Here is a 25,183-nt window from a genome sequence, read left to right on the forward strand (position 1 = left end):
TCGTCATGTGAACTAATACACAATGCATGCCTTAAATTTTTCGACATCTAACATCAGTTTTTAATAAAATATTAATCCAACAAGCATTTTTTGTGCGCTACACAAAAAAATCCACAGATAATAAATTTTCAATATACACACTAATATTTCGCGGTAGTCGATAATTTATGGTGTCTAGAGGAAGATAATTTATCTTCGTGATTGCCTGATTACATTCGTGATAGTCACCTTTATTTGATGATCGTTATTTAGTTTTTTTTTTTTCGTGATATTCAATCTTCGAACTAAGGCATAAAATTTCTCAATTTGCACTTCATGAGGCACAAAGTGCATCAGCATTAAGTTACCTTCTCGTCGTTCTTTCTTGAAGTTTAAATAAAGTTACACAACTGCTTATTTTCATTAGCTTCCATTTCGCAACCTATTTTGCATTAACTAAAAAATAACTTTTTTAATCATAAAAGTAGATATGAATTTTAATATAAAATTACAATAATTGTCTCCTTCACTTAGCAATTTAAAAGACCATTTAGGTAAATGCATATTAAAAATATTTTTCAATGTCTTTCTAGCTGTCAAAAAAAGTATCGAACACTTCAATTTACTTTCAAAAAAATATATAAAATAATAATAATGTGAGTGAATTAAAATCCAAACATTTCCGCTAGCAATCACGAAATTGAATTGAATTTTTTTTTAGTTAAAAATGACTTAAAAAAGCCATTTTTAGAAGATTTACCTTTTGTAGATAGGTTATAATAAAATAAGTAATACAAAAAGATAGAATCATATTTCACATAAAAGAAGAATTTGTATAGAAAAATTTTGAGTTAAAATAGAAAGTTTTCAAATAAAGCACGAACTCCTGAAGGCGGAATAATTTTTTTTTATTTTTTTCTCCTTTTCATTGAAATGAAAATGTGACGATTTTTTTTCTGCTGTCTTCTCTAAAGTTGGGAACACTTTCCTATTATTTGTTCTATGAAATATTCAGCACTTTCATTCATGGGAAATAGAAAAAAGATATTAATCAGTTTGAACTCTCCAATGCATTGTCATTGTCCTAATTTTTTGGTGGATAATAAAATTTGCAGGTGTTTATTTACATACGGAAGTTCAGCTTACGATTTTCTTTATTTTTTTTGGGTGTTGATTAATTGAGCTTTTTTGAGACAAAAGTGATATTTGCTTAAATCTACAACAAAAGCTATTCAAACCTTAATTTTATCCTCCCATTTAAAGTAAATATTAAGTTATGATTGGAAATTGAATTACAAATGACTGGAAATCGCTTCAAGCAAAAAGTTTTGTTTTATGCAATTTCGAAACATTTATGAAAACCTTAATTTTTTATTTCAAATTCTTTCTCATATATTTATATTATTATTTTTTCATCATCATCGTCATCCCACGATAAATGTTGATTTATAAGTGCTTGATCGAAGTTTATGAGGAATTTTACAGTTGGTTGTGAAGAAGTCATCATGTATGAATGGAGTATAATAGAAATGTTTTTAACAATAGATCAGAAACACTTAGCGACTGATAATTCTTATAACTTCCTTTGACCGGCAGATGAAGTTGATTTTTTATGATATGTTAAGTTCTGGACAGTGTTGAGTTGTTGTTATTTGTCTGGGGCAGACAAGTTAGATCATATTTTGTTAATCTATCATATTTTTGATTCTCAAAGCTACTAAGAGCTATGTTAGAGTCACACTGATGTTAGCAAGATCCCTACTCATTTAACTCACATTTAGAACTGCTGCTTAGTGGGTTCACTTAGATAAGGTTGAATTTTAGTTCAACACCCTAATATTGAACTCGTGAGCATAGTGATGCATCATACGAGCCTGTATCAATCCTCTGCTAAGCTTTCACTTCATGATTTTGTTCCCAATCTTAAATAATGGATTCTTATATTATCCCAAGCCGAACTGGAATGACTCCATTGTGGTGGCGCCTATATTTAAGTCCAGACTCCAGGTTAAGCGTCTTTATGGACTTTTCGAGTCTATTCTCGGGTCTTTACCCCAAGTATCTGAATAAACAACCCTGGACTTCTGAAATATAACAAAAAAATTTGTCATACAATACAAATGAATATGCAACACTCCTTCATTTGAATATATTTGTAATTAAAACATCCAGTCTTCGTTTTTTGGAATTTAAAAAATGTCTTCAAGATTCATATAATAAAATATATATTTTCTTATGTCTGTTTTATTTTTATTGTATGTAGATGCTTCTCACAATGATTTATGAATATGACTAATATCAATTTCTTTCACTGCGAAGCGATCGTGAAATTCTTAAGAATTTGTACCTTCAACCCGTATTTGTTTGAAATGAAACAATAAAATTATTGGACGGAAAAAATGTATTTTCATTATTTAGAAAATGAATCATTGCGCAGTGAATCTACAATAAAATATAAAAAAACTTACAAATTTTTTTGTTATAAACTCAAAGAAATATGAGGGCGATAAATGATTAAAAAGCATGTTGGCTGAACACATTTACCTATACAAATGTCAGTCATGGATTAATCCTGTTGAAAATATCTACATTGTTTTGTTTATTTAATATAAATTACATTTAAATGTTGATTTTTAATTGAGAATTTAAGCAAATTTTTTTTCGGCAATAAATTTAATTCAAACAATTATTGTTGTTTGATAATTTTTCGGCACATATTCCGTTAGCTTTTTTAAAAGGTCAAAGCAGCTAAAAAAATATGAGAAATGAAACGAAAAGAAATGTTTGTTGAAGAGACTTGTAAGAATGATGAAATTAAAGATAAGAAATGAACGAGAAAAAAATATATAAGAGAGGAAGAGGAATTTCATATTTTATCGAAAAAAAAAAAAGACCAAACAAAAGTGGAGAAAGAGGGCAGAAATCAAGGGTCAGACACTCCAAAAGTACAGTACTGTACTTACTGTACTTGTTGAATTTATATGAAAGTACAGTAAGTACAGTACAATACTTACAATACTTACTGTACTTGTATGGAAAGTACAGTAAGTATTGTACTGTACCTACTGTACAAGTATTGTACTGTACTTACAATACTTGTATTATTATTTTTAAAGTAAAAAAGTGATAAAAATTATTAAATTTCACTAATTTTAAAGGAAATTTAATAGAAAATAATGTTTTTCAAAGTTTTTCACCTTTATATAAGAAAACTGATATACTAATTTACATTTTTAAGAATTTTCCAAATTAAATTCATCAAATTGAGACAAAATTTGGTTTTTTTGAGAGACTTTTCAACCGAAATATGAAAATGGAATCCAAATTCGGCTTTTCCTAGTGATTTTTCATCCCAAATAAGAAAATCGAGGCCAAATTCGGCTTTTTTGAGTGATTTTTTATCCTAAATATGAAAATCGAGACCGAATTCGGGTTTTCCGAGTGATTTTTCAACCCAAATAAGAAAATCGAAGCCAAATTCGGCTTTTTTGAGTGATTTTTTATCCCAAATATGAAAATCGAGATCGAATTCGGGTTTTCCGAGTGATTTTTTAACCCAAATAAGAAAATCGAGACCGAATTCGGCTTTTCCTAGTGATTTTTCATCCCAAATAAGAAAATCGAGGCCAAATTCGGCTTTTTTGAGTGATTTTTTATCCCAAATATGAAAATCGAGACCGAATTCGGGTTTTCCGAGTGATTTTTTAACCTTACTATGAAAATGGAATCCAAATTCGGCTTTTCCTAGTGATTTTTCATCCCAAATATGAAAATCGAAGCCAAATTCGGCTTTTTTGAGTGATTTTTTATCCCAAATATGAAAATCGATATCGAATTCGGGTTTTCCGAGTGATTTTTTAACCTAACTATGAAAATGGAATCCAAATTTGGCTTTTCCTAGTGATTTTTCATACCAAATAAGAAAATCGAGGCCAAATTCGGCTTTTTTGAGTGATTTTTTATCCCAAATATGAAAATCGAGACCGAATTCGGGTTTTCCGAGTGATTTTTCAACCCAAATAAGAAAATCGAAGCCAAATTCGGCTTTTTTGAGTGATTTTTTATCCCAAATATGAAAATCGAGACCGAATTCGGGTTTTCCGAGTGATTTTTCAACCCAAATAAGAAAATCGAAGCCAAATTCGGCTTTTTTGAGTGATTTTTTATCCCAAATATGAAAATCGAGATCGAATTCGGGTTTTCCGAGTGATTTTTTAACCCAAATAAGAAAATCGAGACCGAATTCGGCTTTTCCTAGTGATTTTTCATCCCAAATAAGAAAATCGAGGCCAAATTCGGCTTTTTTGAGTGATTTTTTATCCCAAATATGAAAATCGAGACCGAATTCGGGTTTTCCGAGTGATTTTTTAACCTTACTATGAAAATGGAATCCAAATTCGGCTTTTCCTAGTGATTTTTCATCCCAAATATGAAAATCGAAGCCAAATTCGGCTTTTTTGAGTGATTTTTTATCCCAAATATGAAAATCGATATCGAATTCGGGTTTTCCGAGTGATTTTTTAACCTAACTATGAAAATGGAATCCAAATTTGGCTTTTCCTAGTGATTTTTCATACCAAATAAGAAAATCGAGGCCAAATTCGGCTTTTTTGAGTGATTTTTTATCCCAAATATGAAAATCGAGACCGAATTCGGGTTTTCCGAGTGATTTTTCAACCCAAATAAGAAAATCGAAGCCAAATTCGGCTTTTTTGAGTGATTTTTTATCCCAAATATGAAAATCGAGACCGAATTCGGGTTTTCCGAGTGATTTTTCAACCCAAATAAGAAAATCGAAGCCAAATTCGGCTTTTTTGAGTGATTTTTTATCCCAAATATGAAAATCGAGATCGAATTCGGGTTTTCCGAGTGATTTTTTAACCCAAATAAGAAAATCGAGACCGAATTCGGCTTTTCCTAGTGATTTTTCATCCCAAATAAGAAAATCGAGGCCAAATTCGGCTTTTTTGAGTGATTTTTTATCCCAAATATGAAAATCGAGACCGAATTCGGGTTTTCCGAGTGATTTTTCAACCCAAATAAGAAAATCGAAGCCAAATTCGGCTTTTTTGAGTGATTTTTTATCCCAAATATGAAAATCGAGATCGAATTCGGGTTTTCCGAGTGATTTTTTAACCTTACTATGAAAATGGAATCCAAATTCGGCTTTTCCTAGTGATTTTTCATCCCAAATATGAAAATCGAAGCCAAATTCGGCTTTTTTGAGTGATTTTTTATCCCAAATATGAAAATCGATATCGAATTCGGGTTTTCCGAGTGATTTTTTAACCTAACTATGAAAATGGAATCCAAATTCGGCTTTTCCTAGTGATTTTTCATACCAAATAAGAAAATCGAAGCCAAATTCGAGGCTTTTCCGGGTGATTTTTCATCCCAAATATGAAAATCGAAGTCAAATTTGGCTTTTTCGAATGATTTTTTATCCCAAATATGAAAATCCAGACCGAATTCGGGTTTTCCGAGTGATTTTTTTAACCTAACTATGAAAATCCAGACCAAATTCGGCTTTTCCGAGTGATTTTTTACTCTAAATATAAAATTCGAGGCCAAATCAGGATTTTCAGAACAATTTTTCATTTCAAATAAGAAAATTCAGGTCAAAATAAGAAGAATTAAATTAAATTCGGATTTGTAGTAGTTATTTTTACATTATTATATGAAAACTAAGGTAAAAAATTACAATTTTAAGATTTTTAACATTAATTTCACATATTTCACAAGATAATTTAACAAAATAATCCTTAGAATATTTTCCATATAAGTACAGTAAGTACAGTAAAATATTTACTGTACTTATATGAAAGTACAGTAAGTACAGTACAATACTTACAATACTTACTGTACTTGTATGAAAAGTACAGTAAGTACAGTAAGTACAGTACAATACTTACAATACTTACTGTACTTGTATGAAAAGTACAGTAAGTACAGTAAGTACAGTACTGTACCACTGGAGTGTCTGACCCTTGGCAGAAATGTGCGAATATAAAAAATGAAATCATCTTTATCAAGATTACTTCTCTTCTTTTGTTGTGTTCGAAACTATTTTATTCATTTTTTCAACAAATAAATCCTTTTGAATTTTTTTTTTGTCTACGCTTCTCCCGCATTTTCGCTTGTAATCTTGATGTTCAAGGTAGAAAATCACTTTTTTTTTAAATAAAAAATAAATAACTAATGTCTTAGCTCATTTATTGCAATATTTGGTAAAAAATTATCATCAATTTTTATGTCTAAGTTTGTTTTTCAACAGATTTGTTTGAATGGTAAAGCCTTGAAAGGAATACACAAATAAATCGGATTGTTATATTTAAAGACACAGAGTAACATTCAAAAGAGTGTTGACAATACTCATTTAGATACATTTAGCATTCACCGTGATACCTTGATAATGTTAGACTCGATTTCTCCTTAGATGCCAGTGGTTTTTAAGTTATGTGCTGCGGCACATCATTATTTTTGATTAGGTTATACTTATTTCGAAGTTTAGGGCTAATTTGTGAAGAAAATATAAGTCTGGAATTTGGCATTGGTTTGAATGTCGTTTGGTTCAGATGTCTTGGTCATATTTAAGTTTTATAAGACTAGTCTGATGTCTTGCTTTACTGTTGCTTTATTAAACATAAAATTGTAAGCATTTAAGGTCTGTTTTAGTCATTTGAGTTTGACGTTTGAGTGACGTTTGAGCTAGTGATGCGAACTAGTCCAAGCAGAACAAATAGATTAATAAATTCAAAGTGTGACACCATGTCGGGGGAACTCTGACATGGCCTGGTGTTGAGTCTGACATCAAGTCAGAGTCAGAGTTTGGGGTTGAATCCGGCACCAAATCATAATCACATCGGTCCGAGGTCGGATTTTTAATCGATTGACCTATTTATATTGGCCTATTTGTACTATTTGTGTATTTTATCATGAACAAGAACACATTGATAACAACTGCCTGAAAGCCCTCTTTCTGTAGACGTAAATAAATTCAACTCTTTTCCTTGTTTGCTCTTTTTCTTCCTCCTTTTTTGTATTTTATTAAATAAAACAGTAATTAAATGTGAAATTTAGGTTGAAGTATGTAAAAGATTGTACAAGTAAGTTCCCTATGGATGTGTTTTTATAAAATAAAAATCAAAAAAAAAAAATGTTACACATTCCTGCCCTCTTCTACGCTTACTTCTTCTCATTTTCTCAATTGCTGGATGGTCTGGTGAAGTGATGTCGACGAGAAAATAAGAAGTTTTTAAAGAAAACATTGTAAATTGAATTTTTAAAGAGATTTTAACAGAAAAAGTAAATAAATTTCAATTTTTTTTACGCCTTTTAAGAGTGTTTTTCAACGGCTCTTTAAATCGTAACATCACATGAGGCTGTTTTCTTTGTTTTGGCTTTAAAAAGTGGAAGGATGAAATCATATAGAAGAAGAAATCTTGATATGATGAATCTTCCAAAGCAGTAACATGTTTATACATTAAAAAGAAAATAACCTTGCTGAAAAAGAACTTAAATTAAGGAATTTTCCCTTTAATTATGTGAGAGAAGAATTAAATTTTACACGTGAGAATTAAAGTCGTGAGTTGAAGATGAAAAATTTTAGATTTTTATGTATTGAAATTTCTTTCAACATTTTCGATTCACTTAAAATTTTTGAAATATTTCTTCCTATTTATTTATTTACTTAGTTAATTAAATTAATGTGCGAATTTTTATTTCACGGTTCCTTGTTTTTTAATTTCGGTATTTACATTACTTCATTTATGCATTAAGGCTCTTTAAAATTGTAATATTTTTTGTTTTTTGGTGGTTAATTATCGTTGTCGTGATTCGTAATTTTAATTATGCTTAATTTTTAATGACACATGAAATTTGTCGAAATTTCTCATAAAACAAAAAATGTTTTTCAAAACAATAAAATGAATTTTATTTATGAAGCGTTGTACGGAGTTAGTTGCTGATCACTGTGTATAAAAATGAAGATTGCAACAAAATTGTTAAAAGAATTAAAACGAACCAAAATGCCTTTTTTTGCAGAACATTTCTTAACTTTCCTTACATTTTTTTTTATTGAAATAAACGTGAAATTTAAAGAAGTCACGTTTTTCAGTTAAAATGAAATTTCTTTTTTGATTTATTTTTGATAACATATGAAAATAATTGGATTGTAATGTGTGAAAAAAGTGCTATAAGCATTGCTTTTGTATGTTTTTCATCACTAACAAGAAGAAATTGAAAGATATTTCGCCTTTTTTCACTCCTTTTTATTCTTATAATCGAAAAACGTTTAATTTAATTAATTTTTCTTGTTGCAAAATAACATGCTGTTAAAAAATTAATTTTTGCAGCATTTTTTATTTCGGAGTTATGCGATGAGATGTAAAATTAAATGTAGAATAATTTTATGTTGCATACCATATAAAAGTTATCACTTTTTAAATTACTGTTATTTGAAATGTTTTATGTTCATTTTAAGAAATAAATGGAAAATTTTAAATTTCAAATCATGATCTTCTGTGATGTCTTTAATTATTGGATGTGGCAGGGAAATCTCTTTTTTTTTTTGGAGGCAAATTGATTTTGACGTTTGATACTTTTGCATTGCATAATTTTATTGCATTAGATGGATCAGTGTTGGTGGTTTAGTTGCTTGGGTCCTCAAAATCACTCCATAATGTAGTTAAGAGCTAGTTGGGATAGTTAAAAGCATTGCTTCTGTTCCAACTCGTTGTCTGAGCCAGAACAATCTGTCCAATTAACTTTGATGCATCTGAATGATGTTGCATAACCCTTAGATTACGTCGTGACACAGTAGTATGTGGCTGATCACAGTTTTGTGTCATTGATCACAGTCAAGTGTCGCTGATCATATTTTGAGTAATACTGGTCTAGATCTAGATGATTTCTATGACTAGACATGACAATATCCCTTGTTCAGCCTTGTTGAGTCGATAAACACGAAATCCAGCATCCTTCTGTCTTCACATCAGACTTCAACTCAATTTTATTCTCAGTCAGCAACACTGAAAACCAAATATGATTTTTCGTCAAGTCTCGCAATAAATCCTAACAATTTACAGCCTCATATGCAGGAATTTTCATTAAGATAAATTGCTTTATGATACTTTATTTTCTTATGCAACACAACACGTACATACATCTTCATTCTGTACTGCATTTTTTATTTATTCGTTAATAACCTTTTGACATTCCCAACACTTTATGTGTAATGCACATGATGCTGAATTGAAATAGGAAAAAAAATGAGAGAAATAAAAAAAAAATGTTAAAGAAAGAACAAGATTTTTGTCTGGATCAGGTTGCATGTATGTTTGTTGTCTTGGCGTTTTTTTCCTATGTTTTTATGCACTTGCAGTCATCATCGTTCAATATTTTTTTATACTATTATTGTTGCTTGCTTTTCCTACTGTCTACTTCTTCTTATTTTTGTGTAGATTTTCTTCAAGTCATGGAACTTTTTAAGACGAACAAATATTGAAGTTGCTGAACATTTTCAATTTTTTATTGCATTTTTAAGACAACTAGAAAAGAAAGTTTATCGCAAATATTTGTAGACGTACACACACTTCTGATGCTCTCTTTAGGATGAAGAAGCAAAAGAATCTTAGAATTGGTTGAAGGAATATGTAAAACATGAAACTTAAGAATTTCTTGTTTGCATTTCTTTTTTTCTCATATTTCTTGTTGTTCGCCTGTCTATCCTTGTGTCTTCTTGACTTGACTCTCTTTTTTCTATTTGCTTTTAAAATCAAATTTTTATTCCTTTTTCGTCTCAAAGTGCTTCAGACAGACAAACTATAATACTTTCATGAGAATTTAATTTTATTTTATATTTTTCTAGTTCTTTGTTAAATAAATTTACATATCCTTTTATCAATTCTCGTTTATACGTTTCTCTCACTCAATGCTTGTATGAAGATGATGATGATGACTATTTAATGGGTTTTTAAAGTGTCAATTAAAATATCTGACATTGTCTTTAAGATTATTCTAAGCTTTAAAGTGTCTAACTACTTCATTTTCTGTTCCATCTCTCGTAATAAGATTCAAATTAGTTTGTAGACATCAACAAATTCTGACTTTTATTATGCGTCCATGAATGAGAATTTATTTATTAAACAAGACGGAAAATTTATGCTGAAATTATGTCAAATAGCTCAACATCAAAATAAATTAAATTATTCAACAAAAACAAAAAAAGAGTTCATGTAATCTAATGTGGTAATGAGCAATAATTTTCGTCCACAATAAGATGTATAAACAAAGCGACACTTTGATGATTATACGCGAAAAAATAATAATAATAAAGTAATATAAATCAGCGGAGAATGCAATGTTTGTAATTAACTTTGCGCATATCTTTAAGCGATATAATTACTCGACCATAACAACAATAATCCTCAACATTTTACAACAACTTTGTGAGTATTCTTGGTTGACCGACGATGACGACGGTGAAGAAAAGATCTAAAAAAAATTGAGAGAGACTTAACGCATTTAGAAGTCCAGCTGACATAAGGTCTTCTCTTTCTTCTTACGATTAGTATTGCCGACATATTACAATTCTGTTCAATTAAACTTATGCCATTGCTTAGAATAGGAAATGTATAAGAAAAGAAGGTTCACACGATATCGTATTTATTTCACAGTTAGTGCCAAGCTATGAACAATTTCTTGTTCCTATTACGTTTAAAACTTACACTCATGGACATTGAGTGAGAGAAATGAAATTAACGCAATAATTTCTATGCTTCACAATTTTTTTTTCTTTCTTATACACACGAATTTCATTATAAAAAAAAAAAACCTGAATAAATTTACAATTTATTTCCACATCAACGCCAGTCGCAGTGAGCGAAAGAAATAACTGCCGAAGAATTTTAATTTAGAAGAATAAAAAAAAAAATAAGAATTATTATTCCACTCCAAATTCATTGCTTGATGAATCTGTTGTCTACCTATCTATTTCGAACTAAAAGTCTCACTTCTACCTTGAGAATTATACATTTTTTTGTTATATTCCTTATTCTTACCTTCGCATGTAATTTTTTATTTATTTATTTTCTGAAATGTATGCGGTTGACAGTTGGGTCAGTTAATATGGCATAAACTAAGTCAACCTTTTGAGAATGAGGAAGCTTATGGGTAATTTATCACGAGTTATAATTGGTGCTGAAAAGTTTTTTTTTTTCGATTGATTATCGTTAAGATAAGTTTATGGTTTGTACAACTGTCTGGATCATGGACATTATTATAAATGGGTGAACTTGTGTACGTTAATTTAGACAATTAAAAAAGACAGTTGATTTTCATGCATGCTAAGTTACAATAATTTTTTTTATTGTTTAAAATTCTTAACGTCAAATTTAATTACATTTGTTGACAGTAATAAATTTTGAGGAAATGATTGCGGTAGAATTATTTTTCTGTGGGATTTTTCAATTGTAATACTTCCGTTTATGAATTGATCCAAGTGGAAAAGCTTCCAACTTGTGTGATTGCTACCATATGGCCGTCTTTGCATGGTGCATTATGTTTGACATCAGGGAAGTGAGAAACAACACCAACGAATTGAAGTGTTCCTGTTGAATTTGAGAATACTGGGGAACCTGTGAATGAATTAGAATAGAATAGAATTTGAGACTTGGCTATGGCAAAATCGGAACTGCACGGTGATCGTGAATGAATTCAAACAAAATATATTTTAAGGCTTGTTTAGCTAAATTCCTACCTTCATCTCCATGACAGACATTAGCGTCATTAATATTGAGAGTGCAGATAATCTGAGGTGTTGGTGCGGCAACTAGAATAAATTGAATTTGTAAATGCATTAGCGATTTAAAGGAACAATCACGATCCTAAATTGAAAATTGAAAGATCTTACCAGTCGTTGCAGATGCTGCGGCAGCTGTAAAGATTTAAAAATCAATGCTTCTATTGCCTAATGGTTATAGTTAAATTAAAAGAGGATCTTACCTGTAGTTGTAGCTGCTGTAGTTGTAGCTGCTTCAGTTGATGCTCCTGCGGCTGTGGTGGTTGTAGTTGTAGATACCGTAGTTGTAGTGTCAGCTACAGAAAAATATTGTAGAAAATATATGAATTTAAAAATTAGAAAATAATCTTACCTGTGGTTGTTGCTGCTGCTGTAGCTTTGTTTAAGAAAAATATAATTTATAAAATATTTCGATTTCAAAAAAATAATTCAAACTTACTGGTAGCTCCAGCGACTGTTGTCGAACTTGAGGCACATTGAGCTGAAGGAACAACTGTTAGATAAGTGCACCTAAGGGTTGTTGGTCTGTTTCCATCGTTGTCAGTATCACCAACACCACATACAAACAAATCCTCCCCAACATATGCATCAAGTGTTGAATTTGTGCTTGGCGTTATTGTATTAACAAGCGTATTAAGAGTTACGGTACCATTTAATGTAATAACAGCAATATTGCTTCCTGACTTAAGGTTGGTGTAGTCGTATCCAGTTGGAATATTAATTTTCTTAAGTCCTAACTTTGGTCTAATATTTTTGAAACTTCCAAATGAAAATGAAATGCTCGATGTCAGACCTTCTTCAGGGATTGTAACACAGCCTGCTGACGTGACTACTTTATTCTTTGCGATTAAACATCCTCCGCAAGTTCTATATACATCAGAAAATGGAAAATTGATGTATAAACTTGCAAAACATGGAACGTCGCTGATGCCTGCTCTAAATCCACTTGATATACGAGATTGTCCGAGTTTAGAACAATCGATTTGAGCTAAAACGATAGCTGCAAAGAAGAAAACTATGAATTTATTCATTTTGAAAAGGTTTGAATTGATTGAAACTACTGCTGAATTAGAACTAAATTCTTGCCCTTTTATACCCAAAAAAATTTTGATTAGAATTTAGAATTTTTGAAAAACGCTTTGTTATAAATTAAAATAATGGATATTCTATTTGATAAATTATTTATTGCCCAAAAAAACTGTTTATACCAACTGATGACATTATCTTGACAAACATAGATTGTTAAAAGTAATTGCACACGAAAAACAAACAGAATACAAAATTTCCATTTGCGATATTTTTTTTGGCAGCAACCGATTTTTCATGTCAACATTTTTACTTCTGATTTTTTTTATATTTTGTGTCTTTTTTTAAAAGGAAATGAATTATTAAGTAACTTATTCTTGACTTCATTGTTTTGCATACTTGTGTACATTTTTATCATGAAGTTACAAAATGCTTTTGAGTTATGTATTCTTTTTAAGAGTATTTTCATGTAAATTTTATTTTTTTGGTAAGTTGCATGAGTTTACTTAAAGAGATGATTTATGGACATACTGTCGTGGTGTACTATTGTTGTACAAAAACTATTTATGCTTAATTATTTAATTTCGTAAGACATTCCCTCAATGTGCTATTAATTCCTTATTCAAGGAAAAAAACATGCCAAAACATTGATAATAACCATAAATAAATGCACAATCAGGTGGTTAAGTTAATAAGAGAAAAAAATCCCAAGATATCTTGTACACCTTAACATTTTTGGCTTATTTGCTTGTTTTCTCTCGAATTTAACTTCTAAAATGAAAGTTATCAGGGAATTATTAGCATAATTTTAGCCACGTGAAGATAACCCAATGTAGGAATCAACCGAACAAGAGATATCTGCATATATTTCTGCATACATTCAATGGAATAATAAACAAATTTACATTCAGATGAAGACTTTTTTTTTTGCAATATTTTTGCATGTTTTTTTGTACGAAAAACGATTTTATTTAAATTTTTTTATTTTTCTTCCTCGGTTTCCATTAATGGAAGAAGCCATGAGCAATGAGAGAGGAAAGAGGCAATTTTTTATATACACAATTTCTTTCGTTTATTTTTTTTTTGAATTTTATGAATCGCAAATTTTTTTTTTCTTTCACTGTGGACATTCTCGTTACTTTTATCTCTTGCTTCTTTAGAACGATAATAAAGACAATTTAAACGGTAATCAAAGTTTTGTCTCAAAAAATATATATAAATAAATAAGTAAAGAATGGAATGCTTTCCACATCGTTTCGTTGTCACACAATAAGATGGGGAGGGAAAACAAATGAGATTGTAAAAAAATTTTGCGTTGCTTGACTGACTGATTTAAAGCTTTACGAAAAAAGAGAGGAAAAAAATGAAAACAACTTTATTTCTTTTTTCGCACCGTGAAAATTTTCTTTTATTTTTTCGTACGTAAATTTGACCCGAGCAGCATTTTCCGTTGCAGACAAGGTGCAGGATGATGAGTATGCTCATAAAAATGGGTATGCTCAATAAAGCGAGTTTGCTGATTGTCTTTTGGGGCTTGAAGTTGACAGAAGTTGACTGTAAGGTGTATATCATGCATATCCTTGTATAGGGTACAACTAGATGCAAGTCTTATTCTGGCTATACCCTTAAGTACACCACCATTCAGACATCTAACGGTACACAATCACCTCAACTGCAATATGTCACTCGGGTCATGTAAATTGACAAAATATCTTCTTCTTTTCCATGAATTAGTGTGTGGCGCCACAGTAATAATAGTAATATCATTCTTCTCCATGGTTATAATCAAAAGAAAGCCTAAATAAATATCCAAAGACTGTTGTGTGTTTATTTCATTCAAACAAAAAAATAGAAACTAGTTTTAATTGCTCAATTCTTTTCATCTTTTTTTACCTTTATCTTTAAGATTTTTTTCTATTGGATTTTTCATTTTGAATATGCACATAACATGCGATAAAAATCGATGATCACAAGGCAATTATAAAAAAATAGAGGACAGTTAAGTTCATGATTGTCGTTTGCTTAACTTAATAGCCATTTTTAATTCTATTTATCTATTTTTTGATATCTTTCTTTTACATATATTAATTGTTCACAAGATGTTCACATTAGCGTAATTTTACGGTTTCATCTTTTTTTATGCTTTTATGTCGTTGTCTATGAAGTTCTCACGTGTGTCACTATTCCAAGAATGGCAATAAAAATTCTACAACCATATCTGTGTGTGCTTTGATTTTTATTTTTTCGTTCCTCTCTCTCTAAAAAGCGTGCATTCCCTTTTATTGTTAAAGCATTTTGAATATAAATACCGTTCATAGTCTTTGTCTTAACGTTATAATGTTGCTTTAAATCAAATGAATGCGGAAAAGGACATTGAGTATTCATTAGATTAATTTAATTAATTTTTTATTCAACTCATGCACAGTAGCTGACTTTTACTAAGTTAATTTAGTCATAAAATGTTCAATCTCATTTTTTTCATTAAATATTTTCAGTTGTGACTTTAATTGCAGGCCATTTTGTTAGTCTCTCTTGTGAATTAACCGAAAAAAAAATGTGAGGAATGCATTAAAAAATTATAGACAAACATTCTTTTCTTCTGCGTAAAAAATTAATAATGCAGAAAATTTTTAATGGAGGAAATTTTTCTTGCTTTCATATAAAAGAGGCACTGCTTTTTTGTGGGTAAATTGTACCGGAAAATGTTATTCAGAATTTTTTATTTTGTACATTTTTTGTTGCTTTTATGATTTTGGTTTGAAATAAATTTTTATGATTTCTTGGAAAGTTGAATTTTCTGGGTTAATATTGATTGTCTTTAAGTTGTGGTAAGCTGAGGTGAAGCTTTGGAGAGCTTGTGGTTTGAGAGTTAAGACAGGCTCAAGTTCGGGGTCAGGTTCAGATGGGATATCAATTTTTCAAGCTTTCATACTCAATATACTAAGTCTTTATGCAAATAGTTGCAAAATTCATTTTGAAAGCAAAAATAATGGACATTCTGGCCAAATTAAATCTATCTAAGACACTACCGTAGTAGTCTAGCTTTAACGCCACCAAAACTCACAATTCTAAGCTCAAAATCCTGTTTTCAATCCAATCCATTTAACCTCCTTAGTCTTTCAAATCTGAAAAACGAAAACTAAACCTCAATTCATAAATGACACAGACTCAAGTCTAATTATTTCACGATTAAGTTGCCCATAGTTTCAATCCTTCACCAAATTCCATTATATTATTGTTGAATGATGTAAGAACGTTACTTATTTTATTATTATATACTATATAGTTGTCTAATATTACGACATAATTATAGAGGAGTTGTTGATTTTCTAAAAAAAAAGACGAGAGTTAGAGAGAACTGGAGAAGTAGGAGCAAATAAAATGAAAATTATGGCATTCAAAGTTATGCTTTTTTAAAAACCTTAAAAAATACTTTCATCGTCAGATAAATGCGAATAACTAGATTATTTCAGTTATTTACAGAGGTCAGTAATTTGTAAAGTGTTGCAAATGAAAAGAATGGGAAAAAAATAAAAGTTTCACGTATTTTAATCATAAGGTAAAGTGATAGAAAGAGCAATAGCCTTAACAAATAATAGAAAAAAAAGTATCTATTTCGATGTAAAGTCATACTCGAAAAAATAAAGTTAAAGATTATAAATTTCTTTCTCAAATTTAAAACTAGCTCGTTGATTTATCATCTTGTTTCATATTTTTTTTGCTGTTGTTTTCTTTGGCTCGTTTTTTTTTTGTTCTCTTTTAATTTTTTGTTTTGTCTTGACTTGTTTGAGAAAAGAAGAGGAAAAACAAAAGAATTGTGACTGTTGATGTTATTGTGGAATTCACGCCCTATTTTCATGTTGGTGTCTTGTTTAAAAATTTCTTCATTTTCATTTCTTGAATAGATGAATTGGGTGAAGTGACACAACAAACACGAAAAAATATCTTTTTTCCTCTGGGATTGTCTGTTAGTGATGTATTGGGTTTAGAGGGGGGATTAGAGGGTTCTGCAGCTCTGAGATATGTCTCAGGTCGACGTGACTCTGCCTTGGTCTCTGATTAGGCTTAAATCCGGGAATATACCAGAGTCAACTCGATTTGGTGCCGGATTTCGACTTAATTAACCAACTTATGCCATTCCTTCGTATCATAGTTCCATCATTTGAACCAGATATATTCAAATATTGATTCTATAGCTGACCATACGCATGTACAACTCCCAACCTTGCTTATAAGAAATATCTCTAATTTTTGGTGTCTCATTCCTTCTCGCTGGTGTGCTGATAAATTGAAAGTCAAGAATATGTGAATGAAATTATTCCCCGGTGTGATAAAAAAAATATTTTTCATGCGATGTAATGGGTCCAGTGATTATTCAGCATTTCTCCACATTCAATGCTAAGTGAGATATGGTCGATGATAGCGTTGTAATAAAACACGAATTAAATAAATTGAGACATTAGATAAAATAAATAATATTTTTTTTTTGGTTGTTTGTTAATTTTTCATTTCTTTCCGTTTCGCTTTTTATGAATTCTGTCAATAAATTTCTATTTTATGCAAATGAATCTGCTCTCGAGTGTAACTATTTTCTTGAATTTAGAATCACTGTTGTCATAATCTCTCGATTTCATCTTATAATCTTTCATTTCTTTTTCTTTTTACTTTTAACTCTTAGACTAAAGAATATTAAAATGTTCACATATTTTATGAGAAGTGAAAATTAAATTTATTTCCTTCATTTGCCTCAATTTTTGTGATCAACATCTTTATTAAAAAAATCTCTGAATCAGCATGGTTCAATATCGATTGATATGTCACGATTTCCAATATCTATATATTCACATTAAAATAGTTATTTTTAAATATATTATGTATGCATAAAGGCATAAAAATGATAAAAACTGTGGAATTATTCACGAAAATCTTTTAAATCGTTTTTTTCACAATGATGACATACAATTTGTTTTTTAAGTGCAAATAACAGCATGGCATTTTATTAAAGAGAAGATACTTAAATATTTCAAAGAACTTTTTTAAGGGAATTATTATGTTTGAATGAATAAATCTCATTTATTGTGTCATGATAAAAATGCATTTTCACTTATGCTATACACAATTTTTTCGAAAAATTTATCTGAAGATATGCAGAGCAATTTTCAACACAATGTGATTAAATTATAGCGTTGTCAGAATATTCAGGTGGGATTTTGTGATGAAAAGTTGGATATAAAATGATTTCAAATTGAATTTTCGAGGAAATTTTTTATATTTTTATGTTTTTATGTTTTTGGGTTTTATGAATTTATTGAAATTTAGTGCCTTTGACGAAACTATTAAAAAATTAGACTATTGGTTAAAATATAGATTCTTTAAATATTTAATTGAACTTATTAAACAATTTGCAAAAATTTGAATTTTTCGAATAATTTCAAAAATTAAGAATCTTCAAATAGTTTTGCTACTCACTGCTGATTTCCCGGTATACTAAAACTCCCAATTTAAAACAAAAAAAATCACTTTAAGCCTCGTATCCACCTTGAATTTTTTTGGGTGCACTTATTCGAAAAAATTCTCATTTCAAGGAGTGAAAACTTCTGAAATTCCGGTTGTTGCTTCCTGCTATTCATGCAATTCATTAAATAATTCCTCATAGCTAGAAGCATCGATTCATACATTGTGACGGACAATAAGTATTCAAAATTTTAATAGAATTGTTAATTTCGATAATTCACTTAAATATTGAAAGGTTTTGAAAGTAGAGGAGTTTATGACCATTTTCAAAGTGTCTTTGGATTAAGTTTGGTTTTCAAACCTACTGCCTGGCTAAGATGCATACTTGCTTACTGTTACCATGCTCCTAAGAAGAATATAGTTCAGAAGCATATCTTTTCTGAAATTCATAATTTCGAGAATGAATTAAAATGCGTGACATCCTTACAACAGAAATGATCTACTTAAGCAGGACAATGCAGTCGGCAGGACGCCACATTGTCAGCAAGACTCGAAGTTGGGTCGCATCGTGGTGTTCGAGCTTTTGTACGAACATTTTCTCATTATGCGAATATTTGGTCCAAACACCAATGTAGTCTATTCATCTCTCCTTAGTACACCTCTTCATCCTCTCACTAAATCGATACTGAAATTATGACTACCTTCCGTAAAATACCAAAAGCCCATCCTTTGTCTTAAGAGAAGCAAATTTAAATGTAATGCCTTGAGAATTTTATGAAAGCAAATTTGGTTCTTTATTTTTTTCCACTCAATATTGGGTTTTTGGAAACAATAAAAAATTGGAATAAGATATTTTTTTTTTGGCAAGCAGAAGAAAGGAAATTATTGCTGATTTTTTTTTTGTTCTGGCGATGAAAAGAAAGAATCTTTTTTTCTTATATTTAGCTCGCGCTCTCGATCTTCCTGAATTTTTTTTAAGAAACTACCTCAAACGGGCAGCTCACAATTGAAGAGAGAATGAATAAAAAAATAAATGATGTCTTCTTTTTTATTATAAAAAACATCGTTTTAGCGTATCTCGTCGTTATTCTTATAAAATAACATATATGTAAAAAAATAAGAGAATGATTCTTTCTTTCACGAACGATGATGTTGTTGCGTTTGTTGCTTGTACATTTTGCGATATATTGAATGAAAAGAAATTCCAAAATTGATTATTTGCTTTTTTTTTTATACTCGCACACATTAAAATTTTCCTCGGCTTTTTTCCTCGCTTTATTATTGTTTGGTGCTGTGCCTGCTTGAAGCTCCATGCTCGTGTATCAATTTTTTTTGCGGGAGAAAATAAATGTGTGTTATTTCATCTATAGAAGTCCCGGAACAGCTAACTTGAGTTACAAAAAGACACAATAGAAGCATTGTTTATGTTTTTTAAAAAGAGAAATAAATAAATTAAATTCGTAGGTGATTCACCATAATGGGTTTTGCAGTTTTTAAGTAATTAAATTCTCTATAAGGAGATGAACACATTTTTTTAAACTTCGACAAGATTTAAAGAAGTCTCAAAAGTTACTTTTCTTCTTTTTGTACTCTCCTGCTACAGTCTGTACATGCAGAAAAATAGACAAACAAACGAATTTTCATTTTCGTCTTGAAAGTTGATTTCCCATGAGTGAAATGAATCTTGGATAAGATTAGAAAACTTTTTCTTCTTTCATTTTAACCTCAAATGTTGGGCTGAATGAGTGAAAAATTGCTCGCATGTGGGAAAAATTTGTTAAGATGAGGAGATTCCTGATGCAAGTAATAAGGAAAAAGTTTCTTAGATTTTAGGTGATGTCTGTGAGTTAAATGCATTAGACTTAATTAAAAAGTTGTGTCTTTATTTTGTAATAATTTTTTTAGTGTCACAATTTGTCTTGAACTTAATTTTTTTAACGGAAATGTCCACTGACATCTGCAGCAGTAATTGAATCGTGCAACATTCTTGCTGAACGAACTAACTTAAAATAAGTACAACTCAATTTAAAAAGAGACACATAATAACTTGATTATTAAATAGCCTTTAATTTATGACTTTAATATTTTTTTTTTGAGGTTTAGTGCTCATGGGGAAAAATTACGTATTTTTCTACTTACTTTATATATTTTTTTACCTACCTTACGTTTTTATTCTTTATATGCTTCAACTGTGCTTAACAAAAAAAAAAAACTGGAATACATACGTTGTACATTTATTGCAGCTTTGTTTTTAACAATTTAATTTCCAACTGGAACAAATTTTGCACGCACATGATACAGATATGTTCATATATGAAAAAAGTACTCAAGCCAATTTTATTTATTGTGTGTCGATGGAACGGAAATTCGCGGTCGCAAAAAAGAAATGAGTGTAAAAAATGTTGATATGAAGTAAAAGAAGGGAATGATACTATAATTATAGTGCTATCGTTGTACATATGTGTACATATGCTTTCACAAATGAAAGAAAAATAATTCCTTTTTTATCCATTTCTTACCACTTAAAACTATCCAATTAATTATCAATATATTCAGAAGAGGCTGACTAAGACAATTCAAGGGGTGGAAATATTGGGATTTAATCGGATGATTGGGGGAATCATGAGTGATTTATTGAGGATTTTGTGTTTCTGTGAAGGAGTTGATTGATTCATTTTGGTTAAATTAAGTTCAGAATACGAGCATTTGTCAGTTTAAACTTCAAAAATCCCAAATTTGTTCATTTTTGGAACCATCGATACTTAAATTGCTCAATAACTTGATCCCAAAGTTCCGTTTGATTCAAACTATTATTTCATAGTTCTTTGTTCTGTCCTACTTCCATCACAGCAATTTTGTAGTAAAACAGTAGAATTGCATAGCCTAAGGGATGCTACATTAATGCACTAAAACATTAATCGTCCATAGAATCAATAACCAATCATTCTATCGTCAATTAAAGTTTCCTGTGATCAATCCAGACTCGTAAAAATAGAATTGATGATTTTAACTTCAAGTTAATGCTCAACTCATGCTGTGATTCAACAGCTGAGTCAAAAGCTGCTAATCTTGAACTCTACAATAATTTAATACAATTTTACTAAAAGCAAGCAATTTAAATTCCGAAAAAATCCCCCGATTAGATTTGAATTTTAAAACAACTATAAATAAATTCCAACGGATATACATATGCAATGGATGAGTTACCTTGTCGTAGAGATTCCAAAGATTGTAGATTCTGATAAAGTAAATTAACACTTTTTTTTCTCCTTTGCAATTTTTCTACCTTAAAAAAGACGAAAGCAAAAAATAAAATAAAAATAAGTAAGATTGCTTAAAGATATTACAAAATTTATAGGTGTTGATCGCACTTGCTCCATCTTTTTCAACCGCGCGCTTCTCATCTCTACGCGAAGTGTTGTTTTGAGTATAAGATGAGAGCGCAATTCATTTGGCTTTTGCACATTTTTATACATATACATTCCAATTTAATTTCTTTTCTTCACTTTTTAATGCAACGTTCGTTTTATTTTTGATGTTATTCTGATTCTGAGTTTTGCTGTTTTTTGTTTTTCGGGCTTATGCCAAGAAATGAGTCGATATGTATGTACATGCTGCCGACAATAATAATGTATATTTCAGCATTTTCATACGAAAAAAAACCATTAAAATAAAAGGAAAAAAGAGAGAAGATGAATAAGTTTTTATTACAATTTCTTGTGCCTTTTTTAAAACAACAACAGAGAAATGTATTTCAAAAATATAAAGCAGAGCAAGGAATTTCTCCGGTAGATGAACAACAAAAAAAAATGTATATTTCTCATGAAACTCTCATAAAAATGAAGAGGTCTTTTCTTGATCTGGTTGTTGAAAGTTTTTTTATTAATTTCAAATTAACTCTCGCAAAAATTGAAATAAAATGAAATGAGAAGGAAGATACGATGCAGAAGAGTTTCACATATGATGAAAATAACACAAAAAAAGGAATGAATGAATTTTTAATATACTCGAGACATGTTGTGAGGAGATAAAATAGATGATATATGTCGAGAATATTTGCATTTTAATATTAACAGTTGCAAATAAAATTAGAATTTTAATTTTTAATATTTAAGATATTGGAATATATTTGGAAATTAGGAGAAATATCTCTAAGTAGTGAACACTTCAGAAGCCACCCAGAAGCTAATGAGTATTGTTTTCATTTAATATTTTATATTTTGGGTCTGAAACATTTAGCTTTATAGTGATAATTGCTTTGCTGAGTGTTATCAGCTCATTTAATCTCATTTAAGAGTGTCCAATCCTTCAATTATCTTTGATTATTGAAAATTCCTTTTAAGAAGCAATTTGCGGGGTGTATTTGGGAATTGTGTCATCTCTTAGGCTGCAAGGCTTTCAACTTTTGTTTCAAAATCTCAAAATAATAATTTTTAAGCGCTAAAATACTTAAGATCCTAAGATTCTCTGAATTTTGGACGTCATAACTGCACAACCCCTTAAGTATGTCACTTTCTGTTTAAATTGTTAACATTTCTTGTGAAAATAAACATTTTTAAAAATCCTGGGGAAAAGTTGATCATTAAATTACCGGTAAATGACTGAATAATGTATTCAAACGTAAAAAATAATAATGTTTTGTGAAATTTTGTTTAATTTAATAGCTCATAAAAAGCAATTAACAAGTCCTGTTTTGTAGGAGAGTAAAGAGGAAACATTTTAATTGTTTTGGTGATTTTTCATCACTCATTCATTTTTCCGACACTCAAAATAATATCATGAACAATAAATTTTATTTCCACACACAAAAATAAAGAGTTTAAAAATTCAAGTTGCATATTTTTTTTTTATTGCATAATTAAATGTGCTAATGATTTTATTTCTTACTGACCGCTTGTGTTTAATTGTTTAAAAAGACAATAAAATGAAATGTAAAGCTCATAAAAAATCAAGCATGAAAAATTCTTTTTCTCACTTGCTTACTCATTGTAGCATAAATTCAGCATAAATCATCAAAATTGAAAATAATTTCAATGTTGAAGATCCATAGCATAATTTTAGCGGGGGTTATTTGTGGATGGTGGGTGGGTGGATATTTGGATTTTGGGTTAGTTTCATTTTTAGACTTGGTTTAGCTTAAGGATGGACTAGGAACATGCTTAGTTACGATCTAAGACGTCCAAGGAGCTTAACAATTGCTAATTACAAATTTTGCTTCCTGGAGTAGCGTATAGACTTCAATATTATGATAAATCGACCTCTATGCATCTTCAACTCCAGCTACATCCAATCTCAAGTCCCTCACCTCACAAGGGAATCGTCCCCTCATGAAAATGGTTCTTTATCTTCTCACTATATTCTCTTCTTATTCTTCAACAAAAAATTGGCTTTTAAAATGCCTCGAAGACATTCTCTTACGAAGTGAACTTATGAAATTGCATAACCATTTCGCATATGTGCTCTTTCTTCCTTCTTTCCTTCCCATCGCTGCATCCCTTTTTTTTTTTATTCTTATTCATACATGGAATGAAAAAGAAAAGAAAAATTTAATTTCCTCTCATTGCTTCTTTTGTTATTGCTTGGGTTTGCTCTTCTTATGTGTGCCTTGTTATCATTTTTTATTTATTTTCTCGAAAGGCAATTTTGGATGGTCTTGATGATTAGTGTATTGGATTCCGTTTATCAATTTTTCTCTCCCTCCTTTTTTTTTGGTTGTTGTTGCCATCGCCAGTTCTTGCCCGGTTCGTTTTCGTTATGAAAATTTATGTAGCCACTAAATTGTTTTTGGCTTTCTGCGTCTTTTATTCTTAACGACGTGAAGAACAAGAATTGCACATATATTCTTTTTGGATAGGGAGTGGAAACTCGTTTAACTGCTAAGTGATTAATTTAAATTAAATAAAATATTGGTTGCTGAAAACAAAAAACAAAACAAAAATTATTTGATTTAGGTTTTTGGTTTTTTGGGAAACCAACAATGTATGTCGACGCCAGTATGCTCTCATAAATATTCACAAGCTGCATTGGACGATTTCATCAAAGTCTTTTTACTTTTCTGTATAAAAATATCTTCCTTTGGTTGAAAAAAAAATAATTGATTGCAACTAAGTTCGTCTTCTGTTAGCGTATATTATTATGCTGAATATTTCGCGAGAAGAGAAACAAGGCAAGTTGTTGATGGTTGATGAACTTTATCAGAAGCTTGTGGAGTCTTCGTTTGCTTATTAAAAATTCTCATCTCTCATGCAGCATATTCTTCATTTTGATATGCTTGTAATACTACTATTTCTTGTAAGATGACCAATCGTAGGTCAGAGGTTATTTAGTTTCAGCTAAAAATCTTATTTTTTTCTCCTTTTTTACTCTTCTCACTTTGAAATCAACTTATGTGTATGTTTAATGACATAAAACCGTTGCTGATTTTATTATTATACAGTATTGCTATGTGCAACGTACTAAACTAATGTGCGACTATAAAAAATGTTCACCTTTACGCTGTGCTGCAAGCGTTTTTTAACGTTAAATTAAATTTTCTTTTAATCATGCAGTAAGATTTTTAAGATTATAAAAAAGCTCGGTATTTTCTAAAAGACACTTACATAATGATTTTTTTTTTAATATTCATTAATATAAATTGAATTTTTACTAACGAGACTTGTTTCTGCAAAAAGTTGTTCATAAAATTATAAAAAAAAATTTTTCATTAAAATTTAAATTTTATTCCAAAATTTTATGCGAATCTCTTTATTATTTTATTGCTGAAAGTGAAATAACTTAAGAAACAAAAAAAAGTTCAAAATATTGTGAAGTTTCATATTTTACGACGCTTTTTTTACTACATTTTTTAATAGCGTGATTTAGACTGATAAATATTTTCTAGCTTGACATTGAGGACGTAGATTAGCTTTCGTTTAATAAATAACT

General features: G+C 29.9%; 2 protein-coding genes across 2 annotated transcripts in view; one reads left to right on the plus strand and one right to left on the minus strand.

The window, feature by feature from the left end:
- Nucleotides 1-25,183, plus strand: part of Su(var)3-3 (lysine-specific histone demethylase Su(var)3-3) — a 182,177-nt gene that overhangs the window by 15,680 nt on the left and 141,314 nt on the right. The window lies entirely within an intron of this gene.
- Nucleotides 11,323-12,830, minus strand: LOC139086380 (chymotrypsin-like elastase family member 1). The gene is made up of 6 exons (XM_070634817.1): nt 12,219-12,830; nt 12,132-12,155; nt 11,983-12,075; nt 11,891-11,914; nt 11,738-11,809; nt 11,323-11,615 (listed from the first exon to the last, which is right to left on the minus strand). Exons 1-6 carry the CDS (start codon nt 12,808-12,810, stop codon nt 11,464-11,466), a joined length of 957 nt encoding a protein of 318 aa, XP_070490918.1. The 5' UTR covers nt 12,811-12,830; the 3' UTR covers nt 11,323-11,463.

Source organism: Chironomus tepperi, unplaced genomic scaffold, assembly GCF_022539635.2.
Source record: "Chironomus tepperi strain 1889 unplaced genomic scaffold, CSIRO-AGI_Ctep_v1 contig_85, whole genome shotgun sequence".
NCBI classification, from domain to species: domain Eukaryota; kingdom Metazoa; phylum Arthropoda; class Insecta; order Diptera; family Chironomidae; genus Chironomus; species Chironomus tepperi.

Excerpts from the sequence above, each read along its gene's own strand:
- LOC139086380 (XM_070634817.1), bottom strand. The coding sequence starts at position 12,810 with ATGAATAAATTCATAGTTTTCTTCTTTGCAGCTATCGTTTTAGCTCAA. Across the intron at positions 12,156-12,218 it reads AACAGTCGCTGGAGCTACCA|CTACAGCAGCAGCAACAACC; the intron begins GTAAGTTTGAAT and ends TCTTAAACAAAG. Across the intron at positions 11,810-11,890 it reads CGCAGCATCTGCAACGACTG|TTGCCGCACCAACACCTCAG; the intron begins GTAAGATCTTTC and ends AATTTATTCTAG.